At 44.3% G+C, this 13,761-nt stretch overlaps 1 protein-coding gene across 4 annotated transcripts in view; it reads left to right on the forward strand.

The window, feature by feature from the left end:
* The window catches only part of LOC129700425 (tau-tubulin kinase 2-like), a 168,923-nt gene that overhangs the window by 129,640 nt on the left and 25,522 nt on the right, over window positions 1–13,761 (forward strand). For all 4 annotated transcript variants that reach the window (XM_055640896.1, XM_055640894.1, XM_055640897.1 and 1 more), the window contains exons 12-13: window positions 495–706; window positions 5,645–6,086. In XM_055640896.1, coding sequence (XP_055496871.1) covers window positions 495–706; window positions 5,645–6,086 — 654 coding nt within the window. The remainder of the gene's footprint in view (window positions 1–494; window positions 707–5,644; window positions 6,087–13,761) is intronic.

Raw genomic sequence — 13,761 nt, forward strand, 5'->3', positions numbered from 1 at the left:
GCCCATTCCTGCTATTCGGAGATGCTGCCTGTGAGTTACTCCAGCATTTTGTGTCTAACTTTGTTACAGGTTATGTCCCATGGTCACCTTTATGTCGCCCTATCAAAGACATCCCCATCCCACCCGCCCTGCAGCTTTACAAGCCTCTTTTGTTGCCTTCCTAGTTCTGACGAGGGAAACATTGCTTCTCTTCCCACAGCAGTAATATAACCTATTGAATAGGTCCAGCATTTTCTATTGAAAGTACTTTGGTTATCATCTTTCTGGTCAGAAAATCTTGGTGAAGCATTTCATGAATATCCGGTTAATCATGAGGGAACAAAATCATACTTGCAAAAACAAGTCATAATTTCAGCTTTACATTTAATATTATGTGCTTGCATTTTATACCTGTGGATGTTGATGCCTGAAAAATCTTTCTACTGTTTTTTGTTAACTAGCCTTTGAAGATGAAGTGACAGATGTAGTAAAACATTTTTCTTTTGTAAATGCAGGGGGTCACAGAGGAAGAGAGCAGTCATGGTGCTGGAAATGTGCCTCAAAATGGACCAAGTTTGGGATCTCCTGTGAAAGTACGCTCTGAGACTTTGCAACCAGATCGGGATATGCCATTGCTAAGAAAGTTGAGATCAATTCACAGCTTTGAGTTTGAAAAACGTCTCACGTTGGAGCCAAAGCCCAGCACTGATAAATTCTTAGAAGCTTGGTAAGCGCAAATGTATTCTCTTCTCGATTAACTTATATTCTATTGTGAATATATTCCGTGGTTTAAAGCAGTGGGCTCAAAAGAGCACATGCTGAACACTTCTTAATGGAAAAGCCTATTCCTCAGGACATTGGGATAAATTAAATCAAACTTAATCCTTGTACCATTATTCTCTGTTTAATATAAGCAGCACAGGGCCAGGTGAACATAATTGGTGTGGTAGAAAGGGAAAATGTATTCTCATGTATTTAATTTTCACATGAAAGTTTTGTTTTGTTTCAGAGTCTTGCCTTCTCAGGCTATGTTCCATTTGGGATTGCTGGCCATGCGGGAATGCTAGAGCTATGCTACACAGAAACGGCCCCTTTTGCCCCACTTTTCTGTGCTGCTTTGAACGGGTCGCTTTGCTAACCTTTGGTCAATATCTCTTCAAACCTTTCTCATCCATGAATCTGTCTAAATGTCTTTAAAACATTGTAATTATACCGCCCTCTACCTCGTCCTCTTGCAGCTCATTCTATATACCCACCATCCTCGGTGTGGAAAAAGTTGCCCCTCAGGCCCCTTTTAAATCTTTCCCTTCTCACTATATCCCATTGATTTCTAGTTTTAGACTCCACTATCCTGGGAATAATAACTGTGGCCATCCACTTTATTTATGTCTTCATGATTTTATACGCCTAGTTTCAAAGGAAATCTTAAGTCATTTCATTACGAGCCTGAAAGTTGTCAGCTGGATGTTGTTGGGTAAGGTTTATTTTTTTGGAAGTGTTATTCCTACTGCAGTGCAGATGTAACACAATGAAGTAATAAAGTGTTGAATCCTAACTTTTGTTGAGTTAACACAGAAGATGCCATTACTTTTAAAAGACACGGGGCCCAATACTGCAGTCATTTGCACTTTTTGCAGCTTTGTGGGCTCAGTTAGCCTGAGGGTCTATGTGTGTGAGGCAGACTGACATTAACTAGACCCTTGGTGGTGAGTCCGTCAGGAAAAAGGGAGGCTCACCATGCTAATATCTGACTTCTGCTTTACCGTGACTTTGGCAGTTCGGTGTGCAGGAATTAAAGCCAGAGGCAAATAAAACATGTGCTGCTTCCAACTAAAGATAAGTACGTTCTAACTCATTAACAAAGACTTTGAATTGGCCCGAACTAAAATGTAGTTTGTTCAACCACTTCATGGAGGTAAGAATTTTCAATGTTGTGCTTTTTAGTGGCTCATTTGGTAATTCAATAAAATGTTAATGGTTTGCTTTTTATTCAACAATGCATTCCAGGCACCGGAGTGGGACATGCAAGTAATGTTTCTTTACTGTCAACATCGCCTCTCTCACACGGCTCACAACCGCAGAGGGGCAATTGTTTAATGGGATTTGCTGTGCTCTTTATGGACGCGTTCATTCGTGTGAGAGAGGCAATGTTGACAGCATTAGCAAGGGGCAAATCCTCATCATTTAGCTGCTCACTGCTCTGCAAGGTTCTGCCAGGAGTATTGGTCATGATGGTCCAAATGTGGCCAAAAATTGAAATTTGGAGCAAAATGAGGCTGTGCCCTTAATATCAAGCCAACTATTTACCAAGTCAAGTCAAGTTTATTTGTCACATACACATACGAGATGTGCAGTGAAATGAAAGTGGCAATGCTCGCGGACATTTGTGCAAAAGACAAACAACCAAACAACCAAACAAACTATAAACACAATCATAACACACATATTCTTTTACATAAAACGAAGGAAAAACGTCCAGTAGAGTTATTCCCTGGTGAGATAGGCGTTTACAGTCCGAATGGCCTCTGGGAAGAAACTCCTTCTCAACCTCTCCGTTCTCACCGTATGGCAACGGAGGCGTTTGCCTGACCGTAGCAGCTGGAACAGTCCGTTGCAGGGGTGGAAGGGGTCTCTCATGATATTGTTGGCTCTGGAGTTGCACCTCCTGATGTATAGTTCCTGCAGGGGGGCAAGTTAAGTTCCCATAGTACGTTCGGCCGAACGCACTACTCTCTGCAGAGTATGTGTGGTATCAAGGTGCCCTTGTAAAATTACAGCACATGGGAATAGGAGACATCACCACTAGCTAGGGTCTTATTTTGTGCACAAAAAATGGCTTGGAATTCTCAGTACCAGCTCATTGTAACAGCAGGTTACACAGAAAAGCTGGAGAAACTCAGCGGGTGCAGCAGCATCTATGGAGCGAAGGAAATAGGCAACGTTTCGGGCCGAAACCCTTCTTCAGACTGATCGGGGGTGGGGGTGGGTGGGGACAAGAAAGGGAAAAGGAGGAGTAGCCAGAAGGCTGGAGGGTGGGAGGAGACAGCAAGGGAGCTGAGGAAGGGGAGGAGACAGCAAGGACTAACAGAATTGGGAGAATTCGATGTTCATGCCCCCGGGGTGCAGACTCCCCAAACGGAATATGAGGTGCTGTTCCTCCAATTTCCGGTGCTGCTCGCTGTGGCCATGGAGGAGACCCAGGACAGAGAGGTCGGAGGCGGAGTGGGAGGGGGGGGAGGGGGACTTCTAACCGACATACACTATAAACCCACTGACTCCCATGGCTATCTGGACTACACTTCTTCCCACCCTGCTTCCTGTAAGGACTCCATCCCCTACTCCCAATTCCTCCGTCTACGCCGCATCTGCTCCACGGATGAGGCGTTCCACACCAGGACATCTGAAATGTCCTCACTATTCAGGGAACGGGGGTTCCCCTCCTCCACCATAAATGAGGCTCGCACCAGGGTCTCTTCCATACCCCGCAACACTGCTCTCTCTCCCCATCCCCGCACTCGCAACAAGGGCCGAGTCCCCCTAATCCTCACCTTTCACCCCACCAGCCGTCACATACAAAAAATAATCCTCCGTCAGTTTCGCCACCTCCAACGTGACCCCACTACTCGCCACATCTTCCCATCTCCCCCCATATCTGCCTTCCACAAAGACCGCTCCCTCCATAACTCCCTTGTCAATTCTTCCCTTCCCTCTCGGTCCACCCCCTCCCCGGGCACTTTCCCTTGCAACCGCAAGAGATGCAACACTTGTCCCTTTACCTCCCCCCTCGACTCCGTTCAAGGACCCAAGCAATCGTTCCAGGTGCGACAGAGGTTTACCTGCATCTCTTCCAACCTCATCTATTGCGTCCGCTGCTCTAGATGTCAGCAGATCTATATCGGTGAGACCAAGCGGAGGTTGGGCGATCGTTTCGCCGAACACCTCCGCTCGGTCCGCAATAACCAAGCTGACCTCCCGGTGGCTCAGCACTTCAACTCCCCCTCCCACTCCGCCTCCGACCTCTCTGTCCTGGGTCTCCTCCATGGCCACAGCGAGCAGCACCGGAAATTGGAGGAACAGCACCTCATATTCCGTTTGGGGAGTCTGCACCCCGGGGGCATGAACATCGAATTCTCCCAATTCTGTTAGTCCTTGCTGTCTCCTCCCCTTCCTCAGCTCCCTTGCTGTCTCCTCCCACCCTCCAGCCTTCTGGCTACTCCTCCTTTTCCCTTTCTTGTCCCCACCCACCCCCACCCCCCGATCAGTCTGAAGAAGGGTTTCGGCCCGAAACGTTGCCTATTTCCTTCGCTCCATAGATGCTGCTGCACCCGCTGAGTTTCTCCAGCTTTTCTGTGTAACCTTCGATTCTCCAGCATCTGCAGTTCCCTCTTAATCATTGTAACAGCAGTTCTTCAGGCACAATCAGAGACATAACTGTCTGAGTACTTTGTCAATTACCTTCCTGCCATCATGTCAGAATACACAATATTTGACACTCTCAATTGCTCGAGTAGTCAAAGCTCATTACGCACCAGCATTCAATGACCCCTGTAATGACCTCTGCAACATTTAGACATGAGTACGTAATATTTATTCTTGCACAACAACACTAAGGTGGTGCTTGTATCATATGGATTGCAACATTCAAGATGGCTTACCACCACCACCACCCTAAAAACAATAATGACCCGGAGTTGTATGCTGAAAGAATGAGGAATAAAATAAGTACAGCCATCATTTTGTGCCAACAATTTAAAATATAATTTCAGTGCAATAGTTGCCATTACCCTCTACATCTAGAATTTATTCATATTTAGCTTGAATAAGCATTCATTTTTTTCAGTACTAAAAATAGAAAATAAAAAGAAAATAGTTAGTGGACCACACAAAGTATCTGTGGAGAGAGAAGCCTATACTGAGCAATCAGGAAAACTTAAATTTGCTTCAGCTACAGGCAGTGGTGAAACATTAGATGCTTTAAAACCCCCCTGGATAAAGAAATTGCTCTTAAACTTTCCATATTTTCCATTGCATAACGACCTCCGAGCTGAAGGGTATCCCGTTAAAGTCACTCATGTTTGTTTTAAACCTAACTTTAACCATCTGCTCCCATGGAAATTGGTTCTTTTCTGTTAAATTCCATGGCATCGTCCAACTGAATGTCGCTGGCTGATGAGAATCAAATGGTGAGAAGATGGTGCGGAGTATTGTTCTATTCTTTGTTCAACATTTGAATCATTCAACATGTGAATTAGCTTGCATCTTCAAAATACTAAATCCAAAAGGAGGAGGAAAGATAAACAGAAATGTTGATGACAATTTACAATCAACAATACTTTGTGTTTTTGTAATTTGAATCTATATGTTTCTATTTAATCTTTGGGTTCTAAACAAAAATATGTAAAGATGGCTGAACATAATTTTTGAAAACAACATATCTAACATTGTGATAGTACATTGCACTGCAGATGGTCAGATGCGGATAGTAAGAGATAGGTAGAACAATTTGGTCAATGCAGGTAAAATGGTCTTGGGGCATGCATGTCGTATTTAGGGTTAATCATTTGCTATAATGAATGAATTTATTTATTCTGAATACCACTGAGTTTTCAGATATAGTTGAGTTACAAGTCTGTGTAATTCATAAAGTTCCTTTTTTTTGGTCCAGTTCTACAAAGGTCAAGGAAGACTTACTTAAGGATGTTCCTGCTTCCCAGCATCGCAAGACCTCTGCTGCAGCTCGAGCTGACAGGGTATGGCACTTTGATGAAGAATACGTTCCGGACAGTACAAAACCAGTCTCTTTGGAGTCTCCTGAGCACGGTGATGGTGTTGTTAGCAATGGTTTTGTAGCACTCAATTTAAGCTCCTGCAGGCAGGAGGTTGACTCCAAAGAGTGGGTCATTGTGGATAAAGAACATGACCTCCAGGATTTCAGGACCGACAGACGGCAGAGCCAGAAATTAACCAGTCCAACTGGACGGACAGATGATGAGGAACCAGAGGTCCTTGCAGTAGATTCCCCTCAGGCTGAAGGATTAATGTTGGTCGAAGCTATTTCGAGCAAAAGCATGGGATGTCCAAAGTCACCAGAAGCAAGGAAAGACCAGGTACCAGTAATTGTAAACACTGTGTAACTATTGAATTGCACCATTCGGATGTACGGATAAACAGTTCACAAAGAGAATCTGTTGAAAATACTATCTGAGAATAAGCGAGTTCGGTATTCCGACTGCGCATGCACAGGTCACTGGAGATAAACATTGGAGGGTGTGGATCTGCTGTGTGTTATCTTTGGTTATCAGACCTTCGTTTCAGTGAGTGCTTTATGCTTCGTGCTGCCCTGAGAGGTCGGGGTCCATGGTTGGGCGCGGGTTTCCGCCGCCGCTGGGCCATCCGGAGGCGGACAAAGGTGTCGGGCTGGGCTGGGCTCGCAGGGGGGGGGGGGGGGGGGGGGGGGGGGGTCTGCTCCGGCTCCTGGGGGGAGGGGGGCTGTCTCGCGGCTGGCCGGGGACCGCCGGCCGCGCTTCTCTCCCTGTCCAGTGTCTGTCGGTTTGCCCCCTTGGTGGAGGGCATGTCTTCCGGCATCAAAGGCCCTGGTGGTGGAGGGTGTTGTGACCCAGACGGAGAGGTTTGGTGGTGGTGGGGACCGTGCGCCTGCCACTGGCAGGGAGCACACGGAGCGCCAGGGACAAGGGCTCAACCTGAGCTGTGGACGAGGCACGAGTCTGTGCGCGCTCTCCCCAGTTTCCCACTGCCATCTGCCCCCTCTCCCGTTCCTCAGATTAAATATATTTTTAAACATAAATTATGAATAAAGAAAATAATTTATATACAGATTATATAGCCATCACTTTGTTCGCTTTTTCTTTATAGCCAGTGACCTTTGACAAATCCCATGATTCCTTGCGTTTTTCGGATTACCGAACTCGCTTATTGCAGGCAACTAAAGCAAAGGATTTTATTTTAATGTTTTTCATTTTGAAGTGCAGTTTGAAATGATTGATACTATTTTCCCATTCCATCTGTCTTTGTCTGTCTGTGCCATGCTGTCGATAAGTGTTTCTTAACAGCTACAAGCTCATATCTGCTTTTGTCCGATTCTCTATCTTGCGTGTGTTTTACAATTCAACGTGTCCCAAATGATTGCAATTATAAGCCAGACATTTTTCATTTCAATAGTACAGCTATTCAGAAGTACAGTAGTACAGTGCATTCAGAAAGTATTTAGACCCCTTCACTTTTTCCACGTTTTGTTACATCACAGCCTTATTTTAAAATGGATTAAATTCATTTTTTTTATCATCAATCTACACACAATAAACCATAATAAAAAAGCGAAAACAGGTGTTTAGAAATTTTTGCAAAGTAATTAAAAATAAATAATTGAAATATCACAGTTACATAAGTATTCAGATCCTTTGCCATGACACTCAAAATTGAGCTTCGGTTCATCCTGTTTCCATTGATTATCCTTGAGATGTTTCTACAACTTGATTGGAGTCCACCAGTGAAAAATTAAATTGATTGGACATGATTTGGAAAGGCACACACCTGTCTTTATAAGGTCCCACAGTTGACAGTGCATGTCGGAGCAAAAAGCAAGCAATGAAGACGAAGGAATTGTTTGTAGACCTCTGAGACAGGATTGTGTCGAGACACAGATCTGGGGAAGGGTATAAAACAATTTCTGCAGTATTGCAGGTCCCGAAGAGCACAGTGACCTCCATCATTCTTAAATGGAAGAACTTTGGACTCTTCATAGAGCTGGCTGCCCGGCCAAACTGAGCAATCAGGGGAGAAGGGCCTTGGTCAGGGAGGTGACCAAGAACCCGATGGTCACTCTGACAGAGCTCCAGAGTTCCTTTGTGGAGATGGGAGAACCTTCCAGAAGGACAACTATATCTGCAGCACTCCACCAATCAGGCCTTTATGGTAGAGTGGCCGGACGGAAGCCATTCCTCAGTAAAGGCACATGACAGCCCGCTTGGAGTTTGCCAAAGGGGTTATTTTCACTGGTGCTCTTATCTGATGAAACCAAGATTAAACTCTTTGGCCTGAATGCCAAGCGTCACGTCTGGAGGAAACCAGGCACTGCTCATCACCTGCCAATACCATACCTGTGATGAAGCATGGTGGTGGTAGCATCAAGCTGTGGGGATGTTTTTCGGCAGCAGGAACTGGGAGACTAATCAGATGAATGGAGCAAAGTACAGAGAGATCCTTGATGAAAACCTGCTCCAGAGCGTTCTGGACCTCAGAGTGGGGTGGAGGTTCACCTTCCACCAGGACAACGACCCAAAGCTCACAGCCAAGACAATGCAGGAGTGTCTTCGTGACAAGTCTGTGAATGTGCCTGAGTGGCCCAGCCAGAGCCCGGACTTGAACCCGATCGAACATCTCTGGAGGGACCTGAAAATAGCTGTGCATCGTCACTCCCCATCCAACCTGACAGAGCTTGAGAGGATCTGCAGAGAAGAATGGGAGAAATTACTCAAATACTGGTGTGCCAAGCTTGTAGTATCATACCCAAGAAGACTTGAGGCTGTAATCGCTGCCAAAGGTGCCTCAACAAAGTACTGAGTAAAGGGTCTGAATACTTATGTAAATGTGATATTTCAGTTATTTCTTTTTATTACTTTGCAAACATTTCTAAACACCTGTTTCCGCTTTTTTTATTCTGGGCTATTGTGTGTAGATTGATGATAAAAAATGGAATTTAATCAATTTTAGAATAAGGCTGCAACGTAACAAAATGTGGAAAAAGTGAAGGGGTCTGAATACTTTCTGAATGCACTGTCCAGTGTCCCATTGTTTGGTATAGCTATCACTGTTTTCGACATCGATTTTCAAGACTAACTATTTTGGTCAATATAGGCTCTCACGTGAAAATAAATAGAGCTTTCTGTGTTTTTAATAATTTCCGCTCGGTATAGCTTAAGAATTAACATTGGAATTGCCCGGAGTATTTTTATTGATTGTCAGCCATGTCGTGTGCAATAAGGAAGGATGGAGAGGAGGACCGATAGGCCTGAACTGTCCTTCATCAGGTTTTGTCACTTAAGGCCTGTAGGTATTTCCATTTTTTGAAATAGATCATTATTCCAGTGATGGGAACCAGCTATAGTGATCCTGTACTGAGAAATCTTGGCTATATTATGAATACTTTAAAAAAAAAGTTCCTCATTATTATTCGAGAAACAGCATTAGTAACATCACAGCAGATCTACAATTGCAATTTCAGAGACAGACATGATGGTTAAGGAAGGTTTTCCTAAACTTTACAATGCATCTATAATGAGAGTCAAGTATTTCTCTTCGTACAAGTGAAGATTGCTGCCAATGGTGGTACAATGCTAATTGATTGGAAAGGCGTGTCTGTACAGCACTTGTTCACTATTTTGTCACTTTGGAGTAATGAGTCTCAAACTTTTTTCCAATTTAATCACAATCTGAATTTCTCTGTGTGTCCATGGGTTCCTCTGCATTCAGGATTGACGAGTCCACTGCTACCACGATGAGCATTTAAAATAATTAGCTTTGGTACTCCTCAATCTCATTCATTGACCCTGATGTTACTTAACCAAATGCTTGCAACCAATACAGTATTACCAATCTTGATATTAAATCATTGGTCTACAACAAAGGCAATAAAACTGCAAGTTGACTAAAAAAAAGGCAGAAATCAACAATCCATCATTTTCACTGTGAGCAGAAATCTTTCTTGCAGCTTAGTGATATATTTTCTTCCAGTATTTGATTTGTCACAGCTCATTGTCATTGAGCTATGTAGAAACATCCCATTGACACAAAGTGCAGAATGGCTCATTCAGTCATGTGCTTTCTACATATTAGGCTATACAGCGTGGAATCAGGCCCTACACCCACCAACATGTCCCATCTACACTAGTCCCAACTCCAGCATTTAGCCCATATCCTTTAAATCTGTCATATCCATGTACCTGTCTAATTGTTTCTTAAATGTGCAATAGTTCCTGCCTCAACTACCTCTGGCAGCTCGTTCCATACACCCACCACCCTTTGTGTAAAAACGTTACCTCAGATTAAATATTTTTCCCTTCACCTTAAGCCTATGTCCTCTGGTTCTCGATTCCCCTACTCTGGACAAGAGACTACCCGATCTATTCCACTCATGATTTTGTACACCTCTATTAGATCACCCCTCATCCTCCTGCGCTCTGAGGGATAGTCCCAGCCACTCCCTGTAGCTCAGACCCTCGAGTCCACGCAACATTCTCGTAAATCTTCTCTATACCTTTTGACAACGTCTTTCCTATATCTTTCCTATCCTTTACATTCTCTCTCGCATAAATTTATGAAACTTTATTGAATATTTTTTTATTCGGATTCTCAGTTCAAGAATGGTTCACCCATTCTTTATTATTCTGTGGTTCCACCAGTTCTTGCCTCTTTGCATCCTGTTCTCTTTCAATCCCAGAAATGGAAGCCCTGGTTTCAGCTATCAAATCCAAAAAGTCATCTTCTTTACCACTTCTTTTAAGGCACAGCAAAACCTTTGCCAACTTTTTGGTAATCTCTTCTAATATCTTGGCTTGTATCAGTTTTTCCAAGCTTTTTAACTCAGCAGGTCGGGCAGCAACTCTGGAGAACATGGATAGATGACGTTTTGGGTCGGGACCCTTCTTCAGACCGATTCAGTCTGCTGAATTACTCCAGCACTTTGTGTTGTTTCACCCAAAAACTAAGTGCCGATGCCGCTGTCTGCACCAGCGAAGCCCCTCTTCACCAGCTGCCACAGGGTCCGGTTGAAGCAGCTGTTGTAGCGGCTCACCTTGTCGCTCCTGGGGACAGCACTTTATCCAGGCCGTAGTCCCCTACAGTACATGCTCAGTCACCGTGAGGCCTCCCCTCTCGCCAGCTGCCGCTTCTTCCTGTCTGTTGTTGCTTTGTCCGCTTTGCCGACGCAGCCTCCTCCTCCCATTTTCCAATAAATGTTAGGGAAATTGGTGCCTTTGCCTTAAGGTCCCACCACAAACGTAATTTGCTAATCACTCCGCCCTTCCATCTTCCTCCCCAACGCAGAGCCAAGTTGCACCAAGGCAAATTCCTTGTATGTGAATACTTGGCCAATAAACTTATTCATTCATTCATTAAAGCATGTCATTTGACTGCAGTGGGCTGGCAGAACCACTACCAGAGCTCGTGATCAGTTAATTGGCCACTGTAAATTGTCCCTAGTGTGTTACATAGAAACACAGAAAATAGGCGCAGGAGTAGGCCATTCAGTCCTTCAAGCCAGCTACGCAATTCAATATTATGGCTGATCGTCCAAAAATCAGTACCCTGTTTCTGCATTCTCCTCATATCCCTTGATTTCCATAGCTAAATCTAACTTTCTCTTGAAAACATCCAATGAATTGGCCCTCACTGCAGAGAATTACGCAGATTCACAACTCTCTGGGTGAAAACATTTTTCCTCATCTCAGTCCTAAATGGCCTACCCCTTATTCTTAAACTGTGATCCCTGGTTCTAAATTCCCCCAACATCGGGAAATTTTTTTCTGTATCTATAACCATATAACCATATAACAATTACAGCACGGAAACAGGCCATCTCGGCCCTACAAGTCCATGCCGAACAAATTTTTTTTCCCCTTAGTCCCACCTGCCTGCACTCGTACCATAACCCTCCATTCCCTTCTCATCCATATGCCTATCCAATTTATTTTTAAATGATACCAATGAACCTGCCTCCACCACTTCCACTGGGAGCTCATTCCACACCGCCACCACTCTCTGCGTAAAGAAGTTCCCCCTCATATTACCCCTAAACATCTGTCCCTTAATTCTGAAGTCATGTCCTCTTGTTTGAATCTTCCCTATTCTCAAAGGGAAAAGCTTGTCCACATCAACTCTGTCTATCCCTCTCATCATTTTAAAGACCTCTATCAGGTCCCCCCTTAACCTTCTGCGCTCCAGAGAATAAAGACCTAACTTATTCAACCTATCTGTAACTTAGTTGTTGAAACCCAGGCAACATTCTAGTAAATCTCCTCTGTACTCTCTCTATTTTGTTGACATCCTTCCTATAATTTGGCGACCAAAATTGTACACCATACTCCAGATTTGGTCTCACCAATGCCTTGTACAATTTTAACATTACATCCCAGCTTCTATACCCTGTCCAATCCTCTAAGAATTTTATGTTTCAGTAACATCCCCTCTCATTCTTTCAAATTCCAGCCAATACCAGCCCATTCTTTCATCATATGTCAGTCCCACCATCCCGGGAATTAACCTGGTGAACCTACGCTGCACTCCCTCAATAGCAATAATGTCCTTCCTCAAATTAGGAGACCAAAATTGCACACAATACTCCAGGTGCGGTCTCACCAGGGCCCCTGTACAACTGCAGTAGGACCTCCTTGCTCCTAAACTCAAATCTTCTCGCAATGAAGGCCAACATGCCATTTGCTTTCTTCACTGCCTGGTGTACCTGCATGCTTACTTTCAGTGACTGATGTACAAGCACACCCAGGTCTTGTTGCATCTCCCCTTATCCTAATCTGTCACCATTCAGATAATAATCTGCCTTCCTGTTCTTTCCACCGAAGCGGATAACCTCACATTTATCCACATTATACTGCATCTGCCATGCTTCTGCCCACTCACCCAACCTATTCAAGTCGCCCTGCAGCCTCATAGCATCCTCCTCGCAGCTCACACTGCCACCCAACTTCGTGTCATCCACAAACTTAGAGATGTTACATTCCCTCGTCTAAATCGTTAATATATTTTGTAAACAACAGGAGTACCAGCACGGAGCCTTGTGAAACCCCACTAATCAGTATCTGCCATTCTGAAAAGGACCCGTTAATTCCTACTCCTTGCTTCTTGTCTGCCAACCAGTTCTCTATCCATATCAATACCCTGCCTCCAAAACAATGTGCTCCAATTTTGCACACTAATCTCTTGTGTGGGATCTTGTCAAAGGCGTTTTGAAAGTCCAGATACACCACATCCACTGGTTCTCCCTTATCCATTCTACTTGTTGCATCCTCAAACAATTCCAAAAGATTAGTCAAACTTGATTTCCCTTTCATAAATCCATGCTGACTTTGACCGATGGTCAGTTATTTGAATAAAATGGCTCATTGCAGGGACAATATAAGCTAGATAACAACACCCTGTCCAATGATGGGGGCCATATTCCCGTCTTGCCATATTCCCATCATCTGATGGCATCCCTGGTAACCATGGATAGGCCCATGATCCACAGATAAAATATGTGCAGTTGACAGGTCGGGGTGGGCCAGTGGTGGCACTAGTGTCCATAGTAAGGCATGAACTGTTTCCCAGGAAAACCCCTGTACCTTGGTGGTGACAATGACAGGTGGCATTAACTGGCTTCTGGGAGACCTCCATTACCTTTAATCGTGGATGTTGGGCCCTGTTCTTCACATTAATTTTCCAATCTGACTTAAAAGGTGGGATGTACCATCCCTTAAAGTCGTTGTACTTCGGGGAACCACCCCTGCTATTCCGACACTTGGTTTTATTAGTGAAGGAAGAAAAACCATAGTAAGGCATACTTCTCAGTGATACACAATGGGATGGAGACCATGGGAATCCCTCCCTTCCCATTTCGTGGCATTGCTGCACAAACCCAGCTGGACTGGTTAGCAGGGGTAACACGTCATGCGCACACATGGGCTGCTTTAAGGTACACATTTTTTTTCCCATGATCCATTTAATCGAGTCAAAGAACTGATGATGATGATGAACAGTGTCCAGATTGGAGTC

Source organism: Leucoraja erinacea, chromosome 9 (assembly GCF_028641065.1).
Source record: "Leucoraja erinacea ecotype New England chromosome 9, Leri_hhj_1, whole genome shotgun sequence".
In the NCBI taxonomy this organism is placed as follows: domain Eukaryota; kingdom Metazoa; phylum Chordata; class Chondrichthyes; order Rajiformes; family Rajidae; genus Leucoraja; species Leucoraja erinaceus.